Consider the following 22,837-nt stretch of genomic DNA (forward strand, 5'->3'; position numbering starts at 1 on the left):
TCAAGGGAGAATCTGTTGAACAGACATAGTCTCTATGGGTTTGTTCTTCTCCCAACCACCCCTCTCCCGTCTCCGTGGTAGGAAAGAACAACAGGGCTTTCTCAGGCATGTCTTTATTCCTCTGTGCTTTGGTCTTCTACTTTGGTTCACACATGTGCTGCATTTCACTGCATCTGCCGGTGTGGCTGAGCTTCACCTGCTGTTACTGCTGAACTCTCTACTTCGAAGAGCACAACAGAGAGTATCTCTGGATCTACAGACAAGATGGCTACAACAGGGTGATCAGTAACTAAGTCTTCCAGGATGGGAACGATCCCACACAGCTCCAGTAGCTGTCTAGGGATATGACCAGTAAAGCTAAAGAAACCACCACCAAAAAAAATAAAAGGTTAGCAAGGCTGACGAGACACCACATCTACGCTCCCTCCATCTGAGGAAGGCTAAGCCTTGGTCCTGACCAACTCTGAAATAACAGAGACCAAAGCCAGCAGTGCTACTCTTTGGTCCCAACTGCTACATGAATGTGGTTCATCTGGGGCCCTAGAGTTTCCAGATAGCCTCCCTCAGCAAGATCTGAGCACATGTGGCCTCATTCTAAAACGTCTTGCCCTCGAAGGCCTTCAGGTTGAAGGCAGTATCCAGAAACTTCCTCAGTGACACCAAGTGGGCGTTCTTATTTCCAGTGGCTGGTGCGGCTGCTGGGTCCCGGCCAACATACCTGGAGGAGGAGAGTCAGCTCAGGGAAGGGCTGGTACTGTCACACATGAAGAAGACTGCCTGCCTGGGTAGTCCTTTACTTAGAGGTACTTGCACTGTGGGCCCACACCAAATTCAGCTACCCAGCCACAGGACACAGAAATTGCCCACTCTGTGACCATGGAGACAACAATCATGCCTCAGCCCACAGACTTTTGGCTTTTCCCACATTTCTCATCCCTGTCACCATCCTCACAAAGGCAAAGATGCCCACACTGAGCACCAGTAGGGCTACTACCCACAAGGCACCTTGGGAAGCTTGCCCGCACACACTGCTAATACTATCCTTGTTTTCACAGACAGGAGTCAGTGCCAAGGCTAGGGTCTAAGACTAAAAGGAGGAGATCCGAGTCACACAGGAATTTGAAATTTGATCCTGGCTGCAGAATCCTTAGGCTTACTATCCTTGAAGGTCCCACTGGGAATCCCCCCCAACTCTGATATGCTGACCGAGAGCTCAGAACCTGTAGAGATTCAAATGCTTGCCAGAGAAGGCTAGTTCTCGGTGGCACTGCCAATAAGGCAGGAAAACCTAGTATGGATTGCCAGGATCAAGAGTCAGTGCAGGCTAGCAGAGGTGGGAGGTAGATATTGAGCTCTCTAGCCCAGTACCATATGGGCCGGGAGTGGCCCAGGAGAGTCATGAAGCGTGGACTGATGTAGTCGTAATAACCCATGTTCTTATGTTCTTCCTGACACCACACCAGCTCAGCTCCCGAGTACTTCTCTGCCTCCCGCATGATCAGGTCAAAAGGGAATGGAGAGATCTGGGGAGGTAGAGATACAAAGGCATAGTCGAGGAGGGACATGTACAGGGCCTGCTCTGTGCTCAGTTAGTCATACCCACACACCACAGAGCAGGGGCTGGTGAGTGGACCTTATCTATCACTACAGTGGCAAGACACTCAGCAAACCTGCTCTAGGCGTGTGATGGCCACTTGCTTCTCCAGGCCCTGGCTGCTGCGCTCCTTTACCAGGTCATAGTACACCTTTCCCGTGCAGAAGATGAGCCGCTGTACCTGCTCAGGAGAATATGCTGCAGGGCCATCTTCTGGAATCAGCCGCTGGAAGCTAGTTCCTAAAGGATGGACCAGGTACCTCAGGGGCATCAGCACTCAGAAGGGCAATAGGACACTGAGCACCCCAACCATCCCTGGGCTATTCCCAGCTACTGAGCTGATTCAGGTCAGGCTGATTACATCAGACAGTTTTTGATCCCAAAGATGGACTAAAGGACAGATGATGCCCTAGGTTATCAGAGAGAGAAGGGAGACAGGTCTGTGGACAAGGGCAGAGCTCGAGGACCACATTCAAGGTATGGAGGACAGGAACAGAAAGGACCCCATATTACAGAGAATGTAACATGATAGGCCCAGGATAGCCATCCTGGTCCAGATCTGCCACCAATCCCCAAGGTGTGCCCACATTACTCATGGCACTCAGCCCCGTGTGCCGGGTGAGCTGTTGGGAGGCCACTGTACACTCCTCTCTCAGCCCCATGGCAGTGCTTCTATCTCCCAGGCCTGGCCATTTCACCTTCCTGAAGTCAACATGCTGTGAAACTCCTCAGAGAGCTATTGTGATGTCCCTGTATCACCACCCCTCTGAGGGCACTTAAATTCAGAGGGCAGCTGCTGCCAGGTGTAGGGACAGAGCTACCAGTCTCCCAGGAAGCCAGTCAAACTGGTGGATCTGACTGTCTACTACAGCTGCCTTCCCACGATGGACACACAGATGAAAACAAAATAAAAAACCAACAATAAACCCCTCATGTGTCCAGCTGCTGAGGCCCTGACTGGCTAGATCCTGTCTCTACTCAGGACTCAGCCAAGCCAGATCTGCTGTTTGCTTCATTCTTGTGCCTCCCTGACTCCCTACCAGATCAGCCTTCAAGTCTTCATGTGCTTTCCTGGCCCCTGATTCGTGGGGGAGAGGGCAGCCAGGCTCCCAGTGATGTCTATTTGGCTCATGAGTGAAACTATAGATAGAAAGTGAGTGAGGGGCACTCAGTATCCAGCACACCAGACACTGCTCTGCGAGTGTCTCATCTGCCAGCCCTTATTGACAGGTAAGAGGCCACCAACTCCCCGGACCCTGGAGCTTATTCCAAATGATCTGATCTAGGCAAGGTGCCAATCTCCCAATGTTGTCACAGGTGAGGACCAGAACAGGAGCTGCTGGAGGGACAATGAAGGCAGAGGCTGAGAAGACAAGGGAGCTCCAGGGGCAGAATCCACACATCAACCACTAAACCTCACAGGTCACCACCCCAGTGAAGGAGACCCTCCCGGCCCAGATCAGACACATACCGGACACCATCTGGTCAAAGCTGGACTTGGCATCAGGGTGCCTCAGCAGAGACTTGGGTGTGAAGACAATGAGCTGGAAGGTAAAAAGCCAGCTGCCAGTAGCTCCTATCCATCTATGGGTTCCCACATCCAACCCTTGCACCGTCATGATGCTCAAAGGCTAGGGCGGCTCACAGGCTTGCGGAAGGGCAGCAGGATCTGTCGGCGCAGCACATGGAAGTAGCTGGCTGGTGTAGAGCAGTTCACCACAATCCAGTTGCAGTCGTAGAGCTGGCTCACCTCGAAGTCCTCAGTGAACACCTGCAGGGAACACCTGGTGGCTAGCAGTGGCACTCTACACCTGGGCTCTACTCCCCACCTGGGGACAGCAGGCAGCACTCACTGGGTAGGCGTCTGAGTCGTCATTGCTCATCTGCAGGAACCTCTCTGGCCTTGCTGAGGAGTGCTCTGGACCCTGAAAGTACACATGACCCAGACTGAGCCTGCAGAAATCCCAGGCTTGCTGAGCCCAGATGGCTTCAAGGGGCAGACAAACCCTGTCTGTGCCTGTCCCCACCTTGCCCACAAGTCTGGATCATAAGTTCCAGGGGCCTGAAAGGCTCTTCAAGGGATCAAGGGGTGACCCTGCCCTCCTGTGGTAGGCCTGCAAGGGCCTCCAGCCCTCACCATGCCTTCCATGCCATGGGGCAGCAGGAGCACGATGCCATTGTGCCGCACCCACTTGGCCTGGCCAGTGCTGATGAACTGGTCGATGATACACTGGGCTGTGTTGTGGAAATCACCAAACTGAGCTTCCCAGAGGACCAGGGCGTTGGGGCTAGCCATGGCGTAGCCCAGCTCAAAGCCTAGGCAAAGGACACCAAGACAGAGCGCGGTGCATTGTCACCAAGTAGCAGTGGGCCCAGTTAAATTCCTCAGTATGTGCCACCAGTCCCAAGCAGACCTTCCCAATACATCAGGAAGAGGCAGAGGCTCGCTGGGCCTCAGAGGCCTGGATATGTGTTACTGGATGTGGAAGCATGCTTTTCTTACACCATACGTTGCCATGTGCAGTTTTATGTGGTCCTTGGGGACACCACATAGACCATCAGCCAAAAAGACCCCTGAAAGCATGTGTAAAGCTCCTGAGAAAGGGTAGGCACAAGCCCATAGGCAACTCCCACAGGTGGGGCTGAACCCCAGGACAAGGAAGTTAAAGGGCAAGTGTGCTGGCTTCAGGTAAGCTGAGGGGACGCACATCCCCATAGAGTCACAGGTGAACCTCAACACTGGGCTCCTGGGGTGCAGGATAGAGAAGGTGGGCTTAAGACCATGTGTTCATGGCCAGGCTTCCTGCTAGGTGATCAGTAGTTACAGACTGCTATGGACTCTACTGGACTTTTTTATGGACCCTCTGTAGTTGGCATCCAGGGAAAGAGTTTAGGTATCATATAAAAAATAAAGCAATTTGGGTGTGGTGGTGGACACCTTTAGTCCCAGCACTTGGGAGGCAGAGGTAGGTAGATCTGTGTGAATTTGAAGTCAGCCTGGTCTACAGAGTGAGTTCCAGGACAGCCAGGACTGTTACACAGAGAAACAAACTTTGTCTTGAACAAACAAACAAAAATAACAAACATAAAAAAACAAAGCAAATATCCCTTTCCCCCAACAGAGATGCTCATTGGACCATGTGGGACATGATTTCATCTCCCAAATGTCTCTGGAAAAAAACTGTCCAACCACAGTTCCTCAGGACCATCCTAGGATCTCTGTCTTCCACCCCTATCTCAGAGAGTGCCTGCCCTCCCAGACCCTGAGGCATCCCAGTGAGCTCCCCACCCACCTAGAACTCCATACTCTGAGAGGGAGCTATTGCACACAGTGTAGGGGGCTTGGTCAGGCCACAGGTGATTCATTGGGACACACGTTCTCCGGTCAACTTCCTGGTCATGAAGAACATGGTGCCGATGGCTGGGGACAGAGAAATCAGGATAGGGGCAAGAGCAAGGAGGCGGTCACATGGGCAGCAGCAGGTAGGTAGGTCTTGTTGTGTCCCAAAATGCCTCTAAGGGCCTACGAAATGGCCACACCAAGAAGGTTACCCAGCAACATGTTCCTTCCCGAAGTGTCTTACCAGCCCTGCTCCCTGCCTGCTGGCCACCCACACAGTACACTAAAGGTGCCAGGCCTAGATCTGAAAGCAACAACGTCTCTTGCCTCAGCTTCTCAGCCACAGAGGGAACCAGTAAGACCTGCCTCGCCAGCATCCCAGAAGCAGGGTGTCTCTTGAGACCCCAGCAGCCACATCTTCAAGGTAGAATCTCCTATATGTCCTACAATCTCAACCACCACACCTGCCCTGTCCATGCTCAGAGGAGTTGGGAAGCACTGGGAAGAGACCCCAAGATTAAAGAGTAAGGCCTTGAGCCACTGGGTTGAGAGCCACTGGGTTGAGGCCCAAGCCCAACAAAGACTGGCATGCAGTTCAGGATGCAGCTGACGGCTGCCTGGATCCAAGCTGAAGTAAGGCTGGCAGAAATGAGCTCCAGGAATGGAAAAATGGCTTGTGGTCCTAAACGCCAATGAACATGACATTGAGCCAAGACTGAATATTCAGGGCCCCAACCTAGAAGAAATATGAGTCCTCACTCAGATCCCAAAACTCATGCAGCAAGGCGGGAACTCCAGGCTGATGCAGGTTACCGGTTACAGAAATAAAGGCTCCTGAGGGCCACAAATGACTACCAGCTTGGGACAGCCAGTCAGTTCAGCATGTCAGCGTCAGGAAAGGGATCATATGAAAACTTGGCCCTGACTATGGATTTAGCCAGACAAATGTCCCCCCAGGGAGTTCCTAGAGAGGGGGAGTCAGGTCTACTTCAAATCTCTAAGGCTAACCCTGGGATGCCTGTGTTTTGTTGAGTTATGAGATCCATGGGCTCAATGAAGACAAGACCAGCGCTCAAGGGCCCAGGGCCCAGCCTGCCTCAGCCTCACCTGAATGTGCCCCTCTCCACATCTTGGCCACTGAGCCGCACATGGATGCCCTCTTTCAGCAGTGAACCAAAGGCCATGTACTCTGCCAATGCCCAGTCCACTGTGCGCTTCTTGGTCATGTCTGCACGGCCACGCAGGATTCGAGAGAGGCCTGTGAGGAACACGGTTCAGCCTCAGGCCTGGATGGCTGAAGCACCAGAGCCATGGGGTGAATGCTCAGTGAGAAAGCAAAAGCTGTGGGTGGTCCCCTCAGACTCTCCTCCCTAGCCTGTAGCCAGACCAGGGCTGACCTGAGCTTCCTCTCCAAAGGAGAAAATGGTAATATACTGGGTCAGAATTCTCTATGACACTTCCATGGAGGACTGTCCCTGTTCTCCAGAAGAGAAGACTAAGCTAACAAACACCATACACCCAGAAAGACCCTTGCAATGTGTACAGAATACAGCTCTAAGCCTGGGTGCCATCAGTGGGTACCTCATGCGTACTGTCAGAGTTGCATTCCCAGAAGCTATCTAGAGAAGATACAGACATCTTAGCATAGCCGTGAGGCCTCAAGCTTCTCAAATAGAAACAGTGGGTACAGCTAAGGAGCTACAGTCAGTGACCACCTACTACCAGCCAGACTCACAGACCAGGAACTCATGGGGCTACCTTCTGGCATGAGCCTGAGCTAGTGGCACACCCATGTCCTCCTTGCCAGCAGAATTCTTCCCCTACTTCCCTGTTCCCCTAAATGGCCCAGGAGTACCCTAGAGGCTGTCTTTGGCAGATTCAAGGTACCAATCTAAGACCTCACCCTGGCACCCAGCTGGAATGTGGGATCCACAAATGCCTAACTCTCCATCTTCACTAGTAACATGGGAAGGGGCCCATATGATGCTCTGAGAGCCAGACCAGGAGACCAAGAAGCAACCCATGGACATGCCACAACCTTTGTTCTCCCTTGGTATTCCAGCAAATCTCCCTGAGGGATATAGTGTCACTTCTGAAAGTAACCATGTTGGAACTTGCACAGCAGCCTTACCTGTGTGGATCTTAAAGTCCTCCAGGGGCACAGAGCTGGCCACATTGCCAATGTGGGTCAACATGTCCTCAGGGATGCCGGTTGTAGGGCATGTCATGCTCTTGGGCTCCCCATCCACATTGAAGAAGCCTGAGGGGACAGACTCCATTCATACTCTGGTGGTGAGGTGAGGGGACTTTGACCCAGGATAGGAAGGATGCAATTCCTTACCTCCAGAGACAACAGTGTATACCTTTGGGATCTGCCACAGATTAGAAGCCACAGCCATAGCTCCTACACCCGCCCTAATACTCCCCAGGACCCTGAGGTCACAGCTGACCCATCTTGGCCCCACCAGAGGGCCCCTCGTGGTAGACACCCCCAATACCACCCACTCCAGTCCCTGGCAAGGCACAGTGCTCTAATGCCACCTCCTCCACACTGGCCCACCTCCATCTGCAGAATGGCTCACTCCTGCATGCCAGGCACAAGCCTCGCCTTCTAGCTCTGCATTGGCTGCTCTCCAGAGCCACCACAGTCCTTTTCCTGCACCAATGCCCAAAGGAGGCTCAAGGGGATCACTGAGCTGCATGTGCCTCACTCACCAGGCCAGGGGGAATCCAGCCAGTGTTTTATATGCAGGATCTTTTTATCCTTGGACCTGCCATATGCCTCCTCGCAGATACGGTCATATTTGGCAATTTCTTCCTGAAAGTGAGAGGAAGATGTTAACAGAATATTAGGCATCCAAGAGGGCCAGTCAGGCCAGACGTAAAGCCCTGGTCTCCATCACCAGGTTCTAGAACTCTCTATTTCTTGGCTCATAGGGATGCCATGGTCAGAGGCCTAGATCTCAGAGTTCAGAGTGGTCCTGGACAGGTACTCCAAAGCCTGAGGAGCCCAGAGTATGCTACGGAAGGAGAGCCAGGGAGGCGAGACTCTCACCTTGTTTTCAGAGGTTCTACCATAAAGGAGAAGAAATAACATGTTTATAACAATTTTAGGCATGATCCCAATATAATAATACCTTTTAAGAGAATCCTTACAGGACATCCCTACAGAAAGATCCCTTTCCTGCCTGAAACTTGGCTTGTCCCAGGTCACACTGCACACCCATGTGTACTCATGCCCTAAATTCCTGTGTCCTGTTAAAACCAGAGACTTTTGGAGACAAGGAACATCAGCTACTCCTTTAAACCTTCGCTGTCTAGCACTGGGCTGATGGCATCTGCAGCTGTCCCATGTTCCCATTCTGCCCATCTGAGGTTTGTGCCCACAGGTCCCGCCTACCTACCTCAAACTCCTGTAGAGTGACTGTGCCCTCAGCAATGAGCTTGTCTGCGTACTTCTTCAGCACGGGCACCTGCTTGTGGATCTGCTTGTACATGAGCGGCTGCGTGAACATGGGTTCATCCATCTCATTGTGACCACGCCGGCGGTAGCAGACCTGCACGGGCAGCCAGGGGTTCAGTCCCCCCCACTACAGTGCATAGTGCACACGCAGGCCGGGGTCCAATCCGAAGCATTCCAAAGGTCCTGTTCTCACCTGTCATTGAGTGAATGCTCCATGCCCAGGCCTTTGCACAGATGATTGGTTCTTGGTGACACCAACCCTCAGTCTAAAAGCATCTAACCCTCAATCTGAAGATATGACTGAAGCCCTAACCACACATGAAGATGGACCAGCAGCATGGCCCCAGCACCCTCAAATATGCCAAGCTTGATCAGCACAGCAGAAAAGAGCCCTCATACCTCAAAATCACCTGGTTTGTTAGCTACCAGCAAGGATGGGCTACTAAGCCTGCTCTGGTACCAGCATCCTCAAACACACCAGATTTTCTTGGCAAGTCAGGAAAGGGCTACTCACTCCATCCTTGGCTCCAGCATGCACAAATGCACCCATCATACCCAGCATAGCAGGAATAAGCTGTCTACTCCACCCCTGCCCTGGCCTCAGTCAGTGCCCTAGACCCACCAGGTCTACAACAACATCTTTGTTGAAGGTGTTCCTCCACTCAGCTGCCACACTGCACACATAGATCACGGCCTCCGGGTCATCCGCGTTCACATGGAAGATGGGCGCATTGACCACCCGTGCCACATCAGTGGGGTAAGGTGAGGAGCGAGCCATTCGAGGATCTGTGGTAAAGCCAATCTGTGAGAGCAGGAGAAGCCAGATGTGCTGTGTATTCTTTCCTGAGACAGGATTTCACTAGGTGCAGACTCCAGTAAGCCTCCTATCCTAGGCTCTAGAGTGGTTGGAACTACAGGCATACACTGCTGTGCCCAGAGCTCCTGCTTACTTTAGGCTAGACATACGGTGATACGCAAATCAGGGAGTTGGGGGTTAGTTTGTGGGGTGTTATCAAGGTACCCAGGACATACAGAGGACATGAAGGGTGACAGTCAATGAGTCCTTGACCAGCTATGACAGCAGTTGCTACGGGTGGCAGCGGCTGCAGCAGGGAGGCTGTCCCGCTTTTCTACCAGCCCCTGTGCTGCACAGGTACACAGGCCTGGGGGAATCTGATCCATCAGAGTGACTGCAGAGCTTTGGGCAAGATGTTCCGGGTCCCAACCTCATTGTCCTCATCTATAAGGAAGTCTCATTAAAGTCCTGCCCCCAGCAAAACTCGAGAAAGATTAAATGCTGCTGCAAATGAGGCAGAGAACACGGGGCTTCTAGCTGTATGAGACTGCTGCCCGGAAGGAAGGAACATGACTACCAACTAAGACCAACGTGCTCAGGGGAGCTCAAGGTCACCTACAGCTACACAGCCAGCCACTGTGCTGTCCTCTGTGCCGATACATACGGGCGTCTCTAGGTGCCTCTGAGAATTTTTTCAGGACCTCAGTCCTAGATACAAAATTCTACAGTATTTGCATAGAAGCCACATCTGTCTCTACGCCTTTAATCATATACATAATATAATGCAGACCATATGTAAATAGTCACTATATTATGCACTTTAGAGAACAAGAAAAAAAAAGCCTGCTAATGTTCTGTACAGGTTACTGCTTGTTTTTCCCTGGTTACTTTTTTATGTGTGATGTGTGGCTCAAACCCAGGGCTTACATATGCCAGGCACGGCTCCTCCCTGGATTTTCTGAGACAATCTCAACATACAGCTCAAACTGTTCATGAACTTTCTATGAAGTACCAGCTGGAATGGCAGGTACCACCGCACCTGAATATTTTGGATCCATAGTCAATGAAGCCTATGGATGTATAACCTCCAGCAGTTACAAAACTGTCTGTAAATGTATATAGATGTGTGTCCAGTACATATATGTTATGTAGCTACCAGTTTCTCAGACCAGGATACAAGGCTGGAGTCCGGTTCGCTGCCTGAGGTTTCATGCTGGGCTAAGGAATGGGTTCTCTACCTGAAGTCACATGTGCTGGGAAGCTGCAGGGCAGAGGTATGAACACCACCACCAAAGCTTCTTCACACTTCCCACCAACCCACAGCCTAGACTTGTAGGAACGGGCGTGCAGCCTGGCATGGAGCCGATACCCTTACCTGGTTGTTGACCACAACATGAACTGTGCCGTTGGTGGTATAGGAAGGCAGGTCACTCAGATGGAAGGTCTCATAGACGACACCCTGGCCAGCAAAGGCAGCATCCCCATGGACCAGGATGGACATGACCTGAATGGCAGGGTATAAACAACCAGGATCCTGTATCTCAGCCTATGAAGCCCACCCTGTTTCCTCTTCCATCAAGATCCAGGATCTATGTCTCCAGGATCTAGTTTCTCAGAGCCTTGTTCTCAAAGTCTGATTTTCAGGTGCCACTTTATGGACCCAGAAAAACTCACCTTCCTACCCTGGGCATCCCCACGGTAGAACTGCTCTGCCTTCGTTTTCCCCTGTACCACAGGGTCCACAGCTTCTAGATGGGAAGGGTTGGCTACCAGTGACAGTGTGATGTTCCTGTTGGTGACACGGTTGATCCTCTCATGGTACATGCCCAGATGGTATTTGACATCACCAGAGCCCTGAGGGTAAGGGTGGGATACAATGAACATACCACCACCAGTGTGGAATGAAGGACATCTCATGACCATGCTGAGGCAGCTTGACAGGCTTCTTAGAACGTACCAGAGCTCACTGGTACCTTACTCCTCACACCAATGAAATCAAATGCATATGCTTTAGAGGATATTTTAGGATCCAGGAGTAGAGAAAGCGTACTTTCTAAACAATATATAAAGTCCCTATGTGGTAAGATAGCTAAGCCAGGACAAATCTTCCATTAGCAAGGGGAAGAAAATCCAGGCACAGTACCAAGGGGGAAAACAAGCTGGTATGTCAAATGCAGGGAAAGAGCTAATTGCTCTCAATATGCAAAGTGGCTTTGTAATTAGTAAAGTCAAATCCCAAAGTCTCAAGAAAATAAACAAAAGCTATGAAGGGGATTTTATAGAACAAGAACCACAGAGATTCAAACTAGTTGATTCATTTTAAAGTGTTAAAATTAAATAATTTTTCACCCATCCAATTGGCAAAGGAAAAACCAACAGAGAAAGGGTAACAGCTGTGGGCCGTATGTGCTGTGTGTGGGCCCAGGGGAGGCTCCATGGTGTCTGCTCCTTGCCCAGGCTCCTGCTCTTCTCAGGCACCACCTAACAGCTGTGGTCATGTGCTCACTACAGCAGGCAGATTCCTGACACAGAACACTGCAGCTGCAAGAAGCCAACAAGCCAATCTCGTTACAGGCTGGCATGGAACAGAGGCAACGTGGTGAGAGAAACCACCAGATACCTACAGTGCCCCAAGCTGTTCTCATGGCTCCTGGACAAATATATGTGTCTGCAGAGAACACACCTCACCACAAATGCAGGCAAGTATACACAGACACACCACAGGGATGAAGTATCATGGAGAAAGTGTTTTAAATTTTCTTTAAATAATGTCCCATTTCTTTTTCAAATTATATTTTTTCCTTTCAACAATACTTACATTTTTTTTAAAAAAAAAAATCTTTAAAAAAAGTGCTACTCAGATAAAAATTTCAGTTTTCTTTCCCCCAAATCCTCTCTTCACTTCCTCACACCCTTCTCGGGCAGGGCCCTTTGTGACTATTCTACTGAGGAACAATCAGAGGCTTACAGGTGTGAAGGCGGCTGAACAGGATGCAGGAAGATCCTGGGCTGGAAGCCAGCCATGTGGGCACCAGGCCTGCTCTGGCACCATGTGTCAGGTGCTCTTGGACCAGTTTCTTTAACCAACTAAACACCTGTGCTGGGTGGTAAGGGCTTCAGAGACAAAGTTCCTTCCTCCCTCTCAAAAGGAAAACAGATGAACATGCAGACATTGATGAACACATGGGGTTACACACAGACACACAGATGTAAACATACAAACACATACAAAGATGCAGACACACACTGACATAGACCACACACACACACACACACACAATGGGAGGAGGAGAATGAAAAAGGAAAGAGAAGAGACAGAGCAAAGGGATACAGAAGAGAGAACAGACAAAATGTCCAGGTCAGGAAATTCAGCTAGAGACTTGAATGAAGCAAAGGCCAGGAAGGCAGGCAGTAGGGCTGAGGGTTAGGCATGGCTAAGAGCCTCAGTGGCATGCAAGCCACAGGGTGGAAACCAGCTGTGGCCGGTGGGCCGAGGGCACAGGAAGCCCTCGGTCCACCCATGCCTCTCTGGAGCCAAGAAGTCACTTGAGGCTGATAAAAGGACTGTGGACACAAAGGCTCAGCTACAAAATCTTAACAGAGAAACTTCGGGGAAACCCCTGTACCTCTCTGGGCCTCAGTTTTTCTAACTGGAAATAGTAAGTTTGGCATGGAAGATCCACTGAGGCACCTACTTCCCAAAGCCTTAGGGACCTGATGCAAGCATCCCAGCCCCTGGGACTCTTTCCGTGTCTATCAGCCTGAAAGTTCAAGTCCCAAACTCTCCCAGCCTACCTCCCAAACACCAGGCCCTCTGGGGTACCCCAAGAACAGTGTGTGGCACCCACCTCATCTGCTGCTTCCAGCTTGGGATCAAACTGACAGAAGATCTGTTCCAGGTCCTTTCGGATCACGTTAGCCAGCACATTCAGCCTGCCCCTGAGGACCAGAATGTTCAAGGCTATCACCTGACACTATAATCACCTTCCTACATTGGCCAAGTACAGTCATTCCCCCTACCTGCCATGGAACCTATCAGAACCCTTCCTGCTGGAGCCCAAGTAAAGCCCAATCCTCCCATCTTGTCTCGATATAATAGGCCCTATAGTAGTTCTAGTTTGTCAGCTTCCTTTAGGCAGACTCTCTGGACATCAACAATTTAGAAAGCCCTTGTGGAGGGGCAGAAAGCCACCAAGTCACCTATAGAATGCCCCAAAGACCCTACCATTACATAGGCACCTCCTGCATACTGAAACTAGCATGCTAAGGCTCACATGCCCCTCCAGCCCAGCCAGCAGCAGCTTTGAGCAGGATGGGGCTGAAGGGACTCAGATAGGGGAAAATACAGAAAGAATAGGCATCCATGGACCAGATTCTTCAGCCCAGCCTGAACTCACTATTCAAGGTACTTACTGCAGGGTGGGCACCAGCCTGATAGGAACACTAAGTGACTCAAGAAATTCCCTTCAGAGCCCATTAGCTTCAGGGTGACAGTGACCCTAAGCCTGACTCCCAGCTCCACACAGGAAGGGAAAGCCTCTTCCTGGTCAGTTCCCTCCACACACCTGCCCCCACAGACACCCAGGAACAAAGAACATTCCTCAGCTGCTCTGAGAAAAGCCCTTCATAGCCCTAAGGTTACCATTCATGCCATGGAAGCCTGAACTAACCCAGCAGGGCCCCTCTGATCAAAGAGCCCTGCAGGCAAATGTCCACCCAGATGTCTGGGCCATCTCTGTCTTCCAGGTGTCATCTTCTCCTGCTGGTCTAATAGCCATGTGTTCCATGCCTCCATGGCTACTGGGACAGCTCTGCCTAACCTCCTACCAGACACTGGGCATTTCCAGATCCCTCAAAGGACCATGACAGACAAACCTCAGACTCCTGGAAGACCTGCCAAAACAGAAACTGTCCACACCACACATCTAGAGTCCATTAGACATTACAGTCCTATGCTAGCCCAACCACAACCAGCTTTCTAGATCACAACAGGGCTTTATCCAACAGACTGCTGGCGAATGAAAATTCAAACTCTTCATCAAGGGCAACACAGTCATCTTAAGCCGGGAAACAGACTGTGCACCCACCTCTAGAGACCTAATGTCCAAGGAATGCCCACTCAGGGCCATCTACTCACACCCCCCTAACACACACCCTTGACGTCTCCTTATCTACAGGATTTGAACACAGTATGTCCCATAGTCTGAGCTCCTGCCCTTCCTAGAGAAAGCAGAAACGTGACCAGAGAATCTGATTGGGCCCTGGCTGCATGTGGCTTTGGCCAAGTATCTGGCTCTTGCTGTAAAGAACAGGCCAGACCAGGGGCCCTGAGAACCTATCAAGTTCCTTGCTTTTTTTACCTCAAATCCCACCAATGCCCCTCACTCTGACTGCCACCTCCCTTTTCCTCACAGCAAGCACCGTGGTGAGGGGACTCAGTGGCCCTACCTGTGTGGCATCCCCAGGATGACATTCTCAATCCCCATCTCACTAGACTTGTCAATAATGGTCTTGAGAGCAGGGATCATGACCTCACAGCCTTCCAGGCCAAACCTCTTCTCCGAAGACCACTTCCTGGCCAGGAAGTCTTCAAACCTGTTTGGGGAAAGGGAAGGGGAAGGAAGGGGTACAAAGGGACAAGGTTAGGGGCTTTTCACAAGCACTGGGAGCTAAATGCCCAGGACACAGGACAAAGTCACCTCCGTCCTGTTTAATCCAGGACCCAGCCTGGATACCATGTCATACTCACCTAACGAAAAGCACAAGGCAGGTTACCTTGGGAATCCTCCCAAAACCTTAGCTGCCACCCACTCCATGATACCACTCTCTCCTCTCCACAGTCAAGCTCCCTAAGAGGCCATCCTTCAGTACTTCCGCCCCACCACCGTCCTGCAAGCCTCAAGCACCTCTACCCGCCAACGCCTAAGTTGAGCTCACACCTCACTTCTCAAAAAGTCACTCAGCACCCAGCAGCCAAACCTGGTACACCTCCAGGCCCCTGCAGCTCTAGACGTCCCCTCCTCCAAGGCATCAGTAGGGAGCATTGCACTGCCCCTGGCAGGGGTGCCATCACACACCCCATGCCGGGAACAGTATTCTGTCACGTCATTCCTATAGCTGTCACTTCTGCCCATGCCCAGTGCGACCTCCACTGCAGTGTTTCTCTTCAGTCCCATCCCCTCCCACCTATGTGGCTCTGATGGTCACATTAACTGAGCATATGGTCCTGATGTTTTGCCTAAGGGCTTCTGCAGGCATCCGGCAGTGGGACGAAGTCAGTCTGCCTTCCCTTGCTAGGCCCTTCTGGTTTCCCTGCCATGGGTACCAAGCATGGCCCTCCAGCCATGCAGACTGTCCGTCAGGTAGTGCTGACCTCATGGAGCGCACCAGCCTAGCCAGCAGGGTTCGCTTCTCCTCGATGGAAAATTGCATCACACCAGGAGTTTCAAATTTCTGTCTGATCCACTGGCACTGCTCCACATCATTGATAAACATGAACTCCAGGCCGATATGCTGGCAGTAGGTGCTCTAAGAGGGACAGGTGGAGAGTCTATGAGGAACGGGTGGGAGGGGTGATAGCCCCAGAGTCTGAGACTGAAAAGGAAGTACCCTCCCTCCCTCCCTCCCTCCCTCCCTCCCTCCCTCCCTCCCTCTCTCCCTCCCTCCCTCCCTCCGCTCATGCTCAAGAGCTCCAGAGCTAAGCCAGACACGCACGCCTTCCTGGGCTCACCTCCAGGCGACGTATGATCTCTCGAAGAGAGAGTGTGTTCTCCGAGCCGCCGATGAAAGTAGTGGTGGGCAGCCGGAACTCCTTATCCAGATCAGCCTCCTGCAGGTCATAGAAGGCTGGAAAGAGCCCAAGGCAGTAGAAAAAGAAAGACTGAGGTTGGGCTGGGAGATGAAGAGCATCTCAGCAGTACCCACTGCATCCACCCTGAGACCTGTCTGGAAACCCTGAACGCTCATCAGTGGAGAGAGGGAAGAATCTGCCCCACCTGCTGCCGTGAGTGGGTTTGGACAAGTGGTAAACCCCAGTCCAGGTGGGAACACATACCTCTTGCAACACTGTATAGCATCTTGGGGACACTGTATAGTGAGTAGAAAATGGATCCAAGAGCAAGAGTCACACAGACAGAGGCTCAGGCTAGGCTCCAAGCCCTGCAAACTCCTCACTGGGCTACAGGCACCAGCTAGCATGACACTGCCAGGGTGACAGGGAAGGATCCTAACTCTTACCCAATTTATCAATGGTTGTGATCAAGTCTGAGGGCACAAAGGAATCCAGGTCTGCATCTAGGATGCCCAGAGGGTCCAACTGGGCCACATGGTGGCCTCGGATCTAGGAAAAGGAAGAATAATACTGCTGGACAGATATTTATTCCACGGGAGGCTCAGAGACCCACCCCACTTTCAGCTTCAGAGTTCCGAGTTGTCACACATCCCACTGTGCTGTCACCCACAGTGAATCCTCTGATGGCAGATGGTGGGAGCTCCAGTTCAAATGCACAGTATGAGGCTGGCAAACATAAGCAAAGACCTACACATGAAGTTATATGCCATACAGCATTACTACGACTTTCCAAAATGTCTGACCCATGAACACGGAAAATGCACACAAAAGTGGGGGGAAACCCCCACCTGCAGTTATGCAACCATTTCCACAATCTCCCATACCCACACTTGTGCATGAACATGCACAACAATAATAAAGAATAATAAAGAGAACATTTAAGAGATCAAGCAGAGGGCTTCAAAAATTAATATATAGACATTACGAGAAATCATAAACTAAAAAGAAACCATGAAGTAAGAAAAGTTATTGTACATAGAGATGGGACAATATAGGAATTGTAAAAACTGGATTGAAGGTATAAGACTTCAAAGAACCGGGCTTGTTAAGAATATCATATTTTGAAGATTTGACTTTGGAACACTGTAAACATTTTAATTAATTAATTAATTAATTAAAAAACTAAATTAAGATTTAACACGAATAGTAAGATATAACAAACAGTATATGTCCCCAGCAGCATGCCTATGCAGAGAAGGATGATTCCATTTGGCCAGTGGAATATTCCCTAAAGACAAAGAGAACTACAGGGGGAAATTCATAAACTTTCCTATTGCCAATCAGTAGCAACAGTGGGGAATTGTTATTCTAAGCCTGTTGCGTGTGGGCTATGGAAACATCACATAAGCCACTGCATGGCATCTCTGAGAACATCTATTGTTGGCATCTTTGAAAGGAGAAGGTGCTATGAGATGGATGAGGTCAAACCCTTAGCCCTGCATCTGAAGTACATAGCTGCATTAAAATAAATCCATAATGCATGCTATCTTTCTAAAAAGCACACAGTTCCCAGCTCTGATCGCTGCAATTGACTAGACTGATAGAGAACATTCTCAGAACTCCCAGGAAACCTGGCTCCGGAAGGGGGAAAAATATAAGACTATTCTAGCTATTTTCTGTTGCTATAATAAAAACTGACCAAAACCAATTTGGGGAGGAAATGGCAATTTAGCTTACAGATCCATGATGAAGGGAGGCAAAGCCAGGAATTGAAGGCAAGAACCTGGAGGCAGGAACTGAAGGAGAGACCATGGGGCGGATCAAAGGACAGGAGGATGACTGCTTGCTGCCTTGCTCAGCTACCTTTCCTACGTGACTCAGACCCACTGTCCACTGTAGGCTGGGCCCTCTTGTATCAATTAGCAATTAAGAAAATGCTCCATAGACTTGTCCAAAGGCCAATCTGATCAAAGCAATTCCTCAACTGAAGTTCTCTCTTTCCAAGTGTGTCAACTTGACAAATGAAGCTAACTATGACAAAGACTGACTTGGAGCATATTAGACCAGAGAACAAAGGGGTGCTAATCACTGCCAGGGCTGGGAATAAAGACACACTGTAAGCAGTATGTATGGCTATGCAATTTACAACAGACGGAAATCCATCTAATGTTTAAGTGTGTTCATTCACGTGAAACTATAAATAAAGAAGAAAGGTAGGTATAGCGATACATGACTGTAATCTTAGCGATCGGAAGGCTAAAGCAGGAGGATCATGAATTCAAAGTCAGTCTAATCAGCAGAGGGAGAGACTATTCAGTAGGAGGAGGATGAAGACTATTAAGTGGAAAGAGCACTTAGGAGATGGAGACATGAAAGTCAGGAGTTCAAAGTCATCCTTAACTACAGAGCTGGTTTGAAGCCAGACTTCTAGGCTACACTATGGACTGAAGAAATCGCTCAGTGGCTAAGAACATGAGGACTGAGTTCAACTCCCCAGCAACCAACCATATGAACAACAAGGCATGATTTTGTGTGCCTATAACCTCCATTAAAACTAATGGAGTCAGCTGGACCCAGAAAGCTTGCTGGCTAACCATCCTACCCAAAACAATGAACCTCTGGCTCAATGAGACACTGTCTCAAGGCAATAAAGAAGAGGTTAAAGAGACCAGGCATCCTGCTCTGGCCTTCACTCACACACACACACACACACACACACACACACACACACACCTGCACACTCACATGCACAGAACCAAGAGGACTGAGCACTATGCTAAGGCCAGCCTCAAGCAGCATCCTGGATGTTAATCTCCATACAAGACAGTTCTAGTTTGACTGTCCTTGTTCTTGTCAAGATTACCCATGAGGTCACGCAGTGTCTTCCACCCAGTTAGGAAAGCACAATGAACTGGAAGATCCCTTATTTACTGGAAATACTTGGGGCCAGCAGCACTTGGCATTTCACACTCCTCTTGATTTGGGGATATTTAGACATAATGAGATATGTTGGAAAAAGGACCCAAGTCTAAACATGAAATTTGTTTGTCTCACCACAATTTGTATGCAGAGCTGAAATGTGGTTTTGGATAATGTTCTTAGGATGCCTGCATTCTGACTACAACCCATCACAGGAGCTGAGGCGTAGAATTTTCCGCTTGTGACATCACATCAGTCCTCAAGAAGTCTCAGATGTTGGAGCTCTTTGATTTGATTTTTATTTATTATTATTATTACTATTACTACTATTAATGCTCAGTTGATACAAGGGTTACATGCTGCACAAAGCCCATGGGTCCTCTGGCCAGTGAGAGCTCCCTGCAACCCTTGGGCACCAGGTGCCTGGGGAATTCTCTCCCACTCCACACTTCCACACAGAGGATGTCTAATTGGAGACAGCACATTGTTTCCAGTTGCCAATGCCCTGATGTTCCCAGGTCCTCCCACCAGGTCTCTTCAAGGGTCCAGAACCCCTAGAATCTCCCTCTGCATGCCACGTTTCCCTTGTCAAATGCCTTCTGCCACCGGTTCCCACAGAAATCCTCAATGGTTGCACCTGTTACAGCGTCAATACCAGTGCAGGCCTCCAATTAGTCCTGTTCAGCTGAGAGAACATGGACCGTCACCAAGACACACTGCCAACTACCAGGCCCAGCCTAGGGAACCCAGTGTGAGACAACCCAGGCCTCCAGAATGAGCAGCTGGTGGGGGAGCTGTGTCTGGTAAATTATTAATTAATTCTGTCTTCACTAATGAAGCTCCTGCTGCAAACAGTCCCTGTTTCTTGGAATGCCCAGACTAGAGAATGGTTATCAAGTGTCAGAGGGCTCCACAGTCACTTAAGGCTAAATGCAACCTACTAAGTGCTCCTCTAGGCCATCATGTGCAAGATGACGAAAATATACAAGCCAACAAAACAATACACTCAAAAGCTCTAAATGGCATGTGGCAAAGGCTGGTTCTCATTGGAGGTGACATTAGGGCTCAGACTCCCTGCACCCCGCCCCACCCCCATCCTCCATCTCTCTCACCTGGTAGGCACGGATAAGGGACTGGACTGCCAAGTGGTCTTCTACCAGCTTGCTGGTCTTGGTGCAACTTGACACTGATGCCCTGCTCTCTGGGATAACAGCTGGGGGCTGTGGCTGACCCATAGAGGCCTCCTTACTGGCTCTCTGGAAGAAGCTGTCCCAGGACTAGGTAGGGAAGAAGAAAGAACCCAGCCAGGTCAGGTGGAGAAGAGCTGGGATCCCCAAAACATTCGGTGTTCTTGGGAACCATGGTGCTTAGGGATTTTCCAGAGCCTCCATTCAGGAACTCCCTCTACTAGTCCAGGTCCCTTACACATTCCCCAGCTTTCCTCAGGATGTGGGTTCAGTTATGACAGGGACATCTGCCCACATATATACTCTTAAGTTGTTAGAAAACCCTTTCTACAGTCAGCTGTGTGCACGCATACAAGTATACTCTGCAGCACTATTCACAGCAATCAAGACAAGCAGTGAACTAGAAGTCCATTACTGGGGACAGGTGACATACTACTTAGGCAGGAACAAAAAATGGGGCTCTTCTCATAGTGACATGGAAAGAGCTGAGATCACTAAATGAAAGTCAAAAGCAAAACAAAACAAAACAGGATCATTCCCTGTCACACTGATGGAAAAGTGGAGGGAAATTCTGTTATGTTTACAAACATTTACAGAGAGAAAAATCTCAAAGAGGAGAAACTAAAAAACCCCATGGTGGGCTAAGAGGGGCCTTAGACCAGTGACTTTTCATGCTGCTTGTGTCTGGATCATGTGACTGCTGCCTTTTCTCCCATTTCACTTTTAGATATCAAGGTGTGTTTATCAGATGACACATCTATATGCATTTATTTCTTAATTTCATCCCAGGAGCCATCTGGAGAGAGCTCAGCATAACCAGACAGGACAGGTCTCTGGCATATCAAGCGGGAGATCTTTGTGGTCCATCTAGTGGGATGGACTCACACATACTTTGATTGGTAAGAAAGCAAGAAGCCTCTCCCTTCTCCCCCACACAATACACAGGGACTGAGGTCATGGCTGGTCCTCGGCAATCCCTCATCCTGCTATCCACCCCAGCAGCCTCCTTCCCATAAAACGCAGAATGCCAGTGCCAACCTTGTGAACGCTACATGGGTTTTCCAGCCAGGCAAAGTACATCTCCTCCACATAACTGGAGCTGGCACCGCTTCTGCTCCTTGGGATGGTAGCTGGTGGCCCAGAAGACCTCCTGCGCCCACTGAACACTGGGACATCCCGTGTGGCCAGGAGCTTTGTGGCCCGCGGCCCCAACCTGAATGGCAGCAGCCTCAGCTGGCTCATTCTGAACCTGGGCAAAAAGGGAGAAACAAATCACAGGACTCAGTCAAGAGGAAGCACGGATACGTGCGAGTTCACTCCAAACTCCTATCTCTTTCTGCTTCATTTTCAAGCAAGAGGTCTCAGCTCAGTAACCTTCTCCCAAAGACTCTGAAACCCAATGCTCCTAGCCTCCCCTCCAGCCTAGGCTCCCTCTCTGCTGGCCCTGGAACCCTGCTATCCCTATACACAACTCTGCTTCAGGGGAAACCTAGCTCAGGCCCTAGAGCCCACTCAGAAGATCACAGAACATGTGTAGGCAGTAACTCAGAAAAGGGATGGGCACATAGCCTACCACCTTGGAAACGGGGCAGGGGTCCCCCAGCACTGGGTTGGCTGTACATGGTCAGGAAAGGCAGGGGAAGGGTGCTGAGGAGTAAAGGCTCGGAAGGATGGGAGAAGACAAAACCCACTATCCCTGGAGTCTCCGACCACTGGCCAGAAGTGACCAGTGACTCCCTAGGAGTGCAATACTAGGGCAGGGGGTCCTTGCTTTTGGGCAAAGCCAAAAGGTCAGGAACCAGACCTCAACAATAGCCCTACTTCACAGAAGTGAAGACTGGGGGTCCCTATGGTGGAGGCAGAACTGAAGGCAGTCTAGTGACAGATCCCTGCTATAGCTGTCTTCTGTGGCTCCCAAATGCTACCTGTAACTCACACTCTGGACAAACGCCACCCAAGGCAGCTGTCAACCCAGGGTACTTTACAGGTCAGGGGCCGCCCAGGTCAGGAAAACACAATACTGGGTTCTCTTCACTTGTCAAATTACCTGCCCCTTCCCAAGGAAGAGACCTAAATAATGGGCAGGCTTTCAATGGATAGACAACCTCAGCCACCTCTCCCCAGAACTCCCTAGGAATTTTAAAGGTCCCTGCTCAGACATACTGAGGCCTCTGCTGCCCTAGGGTCCTGCCACCACATGTAAAGTGGGACCTCTGTTGCCCTTCCTTACCCCATGGCTTTGAGCAGGAGGTCCTCTCCTGCCCTGCCCTGCCCTGCCCTGCCCTGCCCTGCCCTGCCCTGCCCTGCCCTGCCCTGCCCTACCCTGCCCTGTCCTGCCCCAGCCTGGAGTAGATCCTTCCTACTGAATACTGACTAACATTCTTCTGCCTGGGGAGTCCAAGCTTCAATATAGAGTACAACCCTAGAACCACACATCAGAGTCCAGAAGCCCATGGCCCCTTATACAACTCACTGACCCAGAACACTTACATTCTAGGGTATATAGTCCTGGTTAGAACTAGGCCTGAGTCAATACTCCTAGGTGTGTTCAGCCAACTGTCCACCAATTACACCCCTCCACCCTACCCCTGCCACCAGCTAAACCAAGTCAGGACACCACTGGCTAGAGTTCTTGCAAGGGATCAAGGTCACCAAAGGCTCTCCTGGGCTGCCTCCCCTCCGGCTTCCAAACTCACTTGAGCTGGAGGGACAGGTGAGTTCCTCAGTTGAGGAAAGTTGATTTCCTGA

General features: G+C 50.4%; 1 protein-coding gene across 3 annotated transcripts; it reads right to left on the reverse strand.

The window, feature by feature from the left end:
* Nucleotides 1-594: 594 nt before the first annotated feature.
* Ogdhl (oxoglutarate dehydrogenase like) lies at nt 595-21,331 on the reverse strand. Of its 3 annotated transcripts, XM_028787537.1 has the most exons (22): nt 21,128-21,331; nt 20,015-20,179; nt 16,430-16,532; nt 15,924-16,039; nt 15,567-15,721; nt 14,642-14,788; nt 13,042-13,132; nt 10,868-11,047; nt 10,569-10,697; nt 9,020-9,199; nt 8,339-8,491; nt 7,650-7,752; nt 7,066-7,194; nt 6,042-6,192; nt 4,888-5,015; nt 3,732-3,910; nt 3,448-3,519; nt 3,240-3,365; nt 3,066-3,138; nt 1,671-1,834; nt 1,369-1,523; nt 595-718 (listed from the first exon to the last, which is right to left on the reverse strand). In XM_028787537.1, exons 1-22 carry the CDS (start codon nt 21,329-21,331, stop codon nt 595-597), a joined length of 3,027 nt encoding a protein of 1,008 aa, XP_028643370.1. The 3 variants fall into 3 exon arrangements, with proteins under 3 accessions (XP_028643370.1, XP_028643371.1, XP_028643372.1); XM_028787538.1 differs by lacking the exon at nt 20,015-20,179; XM_028787539.1 differs by lacking the exon at nt 9,020-9,199.
* Nucleotides 21,332-22,837: the final 1,506 nt, after the last annotated feature.

The sequence above is a fragment of the Grammomys surdaster genome, unplaced genomic scaffold (genome assembly GCF_004785775.1).
Source record: "Grammomys surdaster isolate TR1022 unplaced genomic scaffold, NIH_TR_1.0 125669, whole genome shotgun sequence".
Classification (NCBI taxonomy): Eukaryota; Metazoa; Chordata; class Mammalia; order Rodentia; family Muridae; genus Grammomys; species Grammomys surdaster.

Excerpts from the sequence above, each read along its gene's own strand:
- Ogdhl (XM_028787537.1), bottom strand. The coding sequence starts at position 21,331 with ATGAGCCAGCTGAGGCTGCTGCCATTCAGGTTGGGGCCGCGGGCCACA. Across the intron at positions 10,698-10,867 it reads GGGATGCCCAGGGTAGGAAG|GTCATGTCCATCCTGGTCCA; the intron begins GTGAGTTTTTCT and ends CCTGCCATTCAG. Across the intron at positions 719-1,368 it reads GGCCACTCCCGGCCCATATG|GTATGTTGGCCGGGACCCAG; the intron begins GTACTGGGCTAG and ends CTCCTCCTCCAG.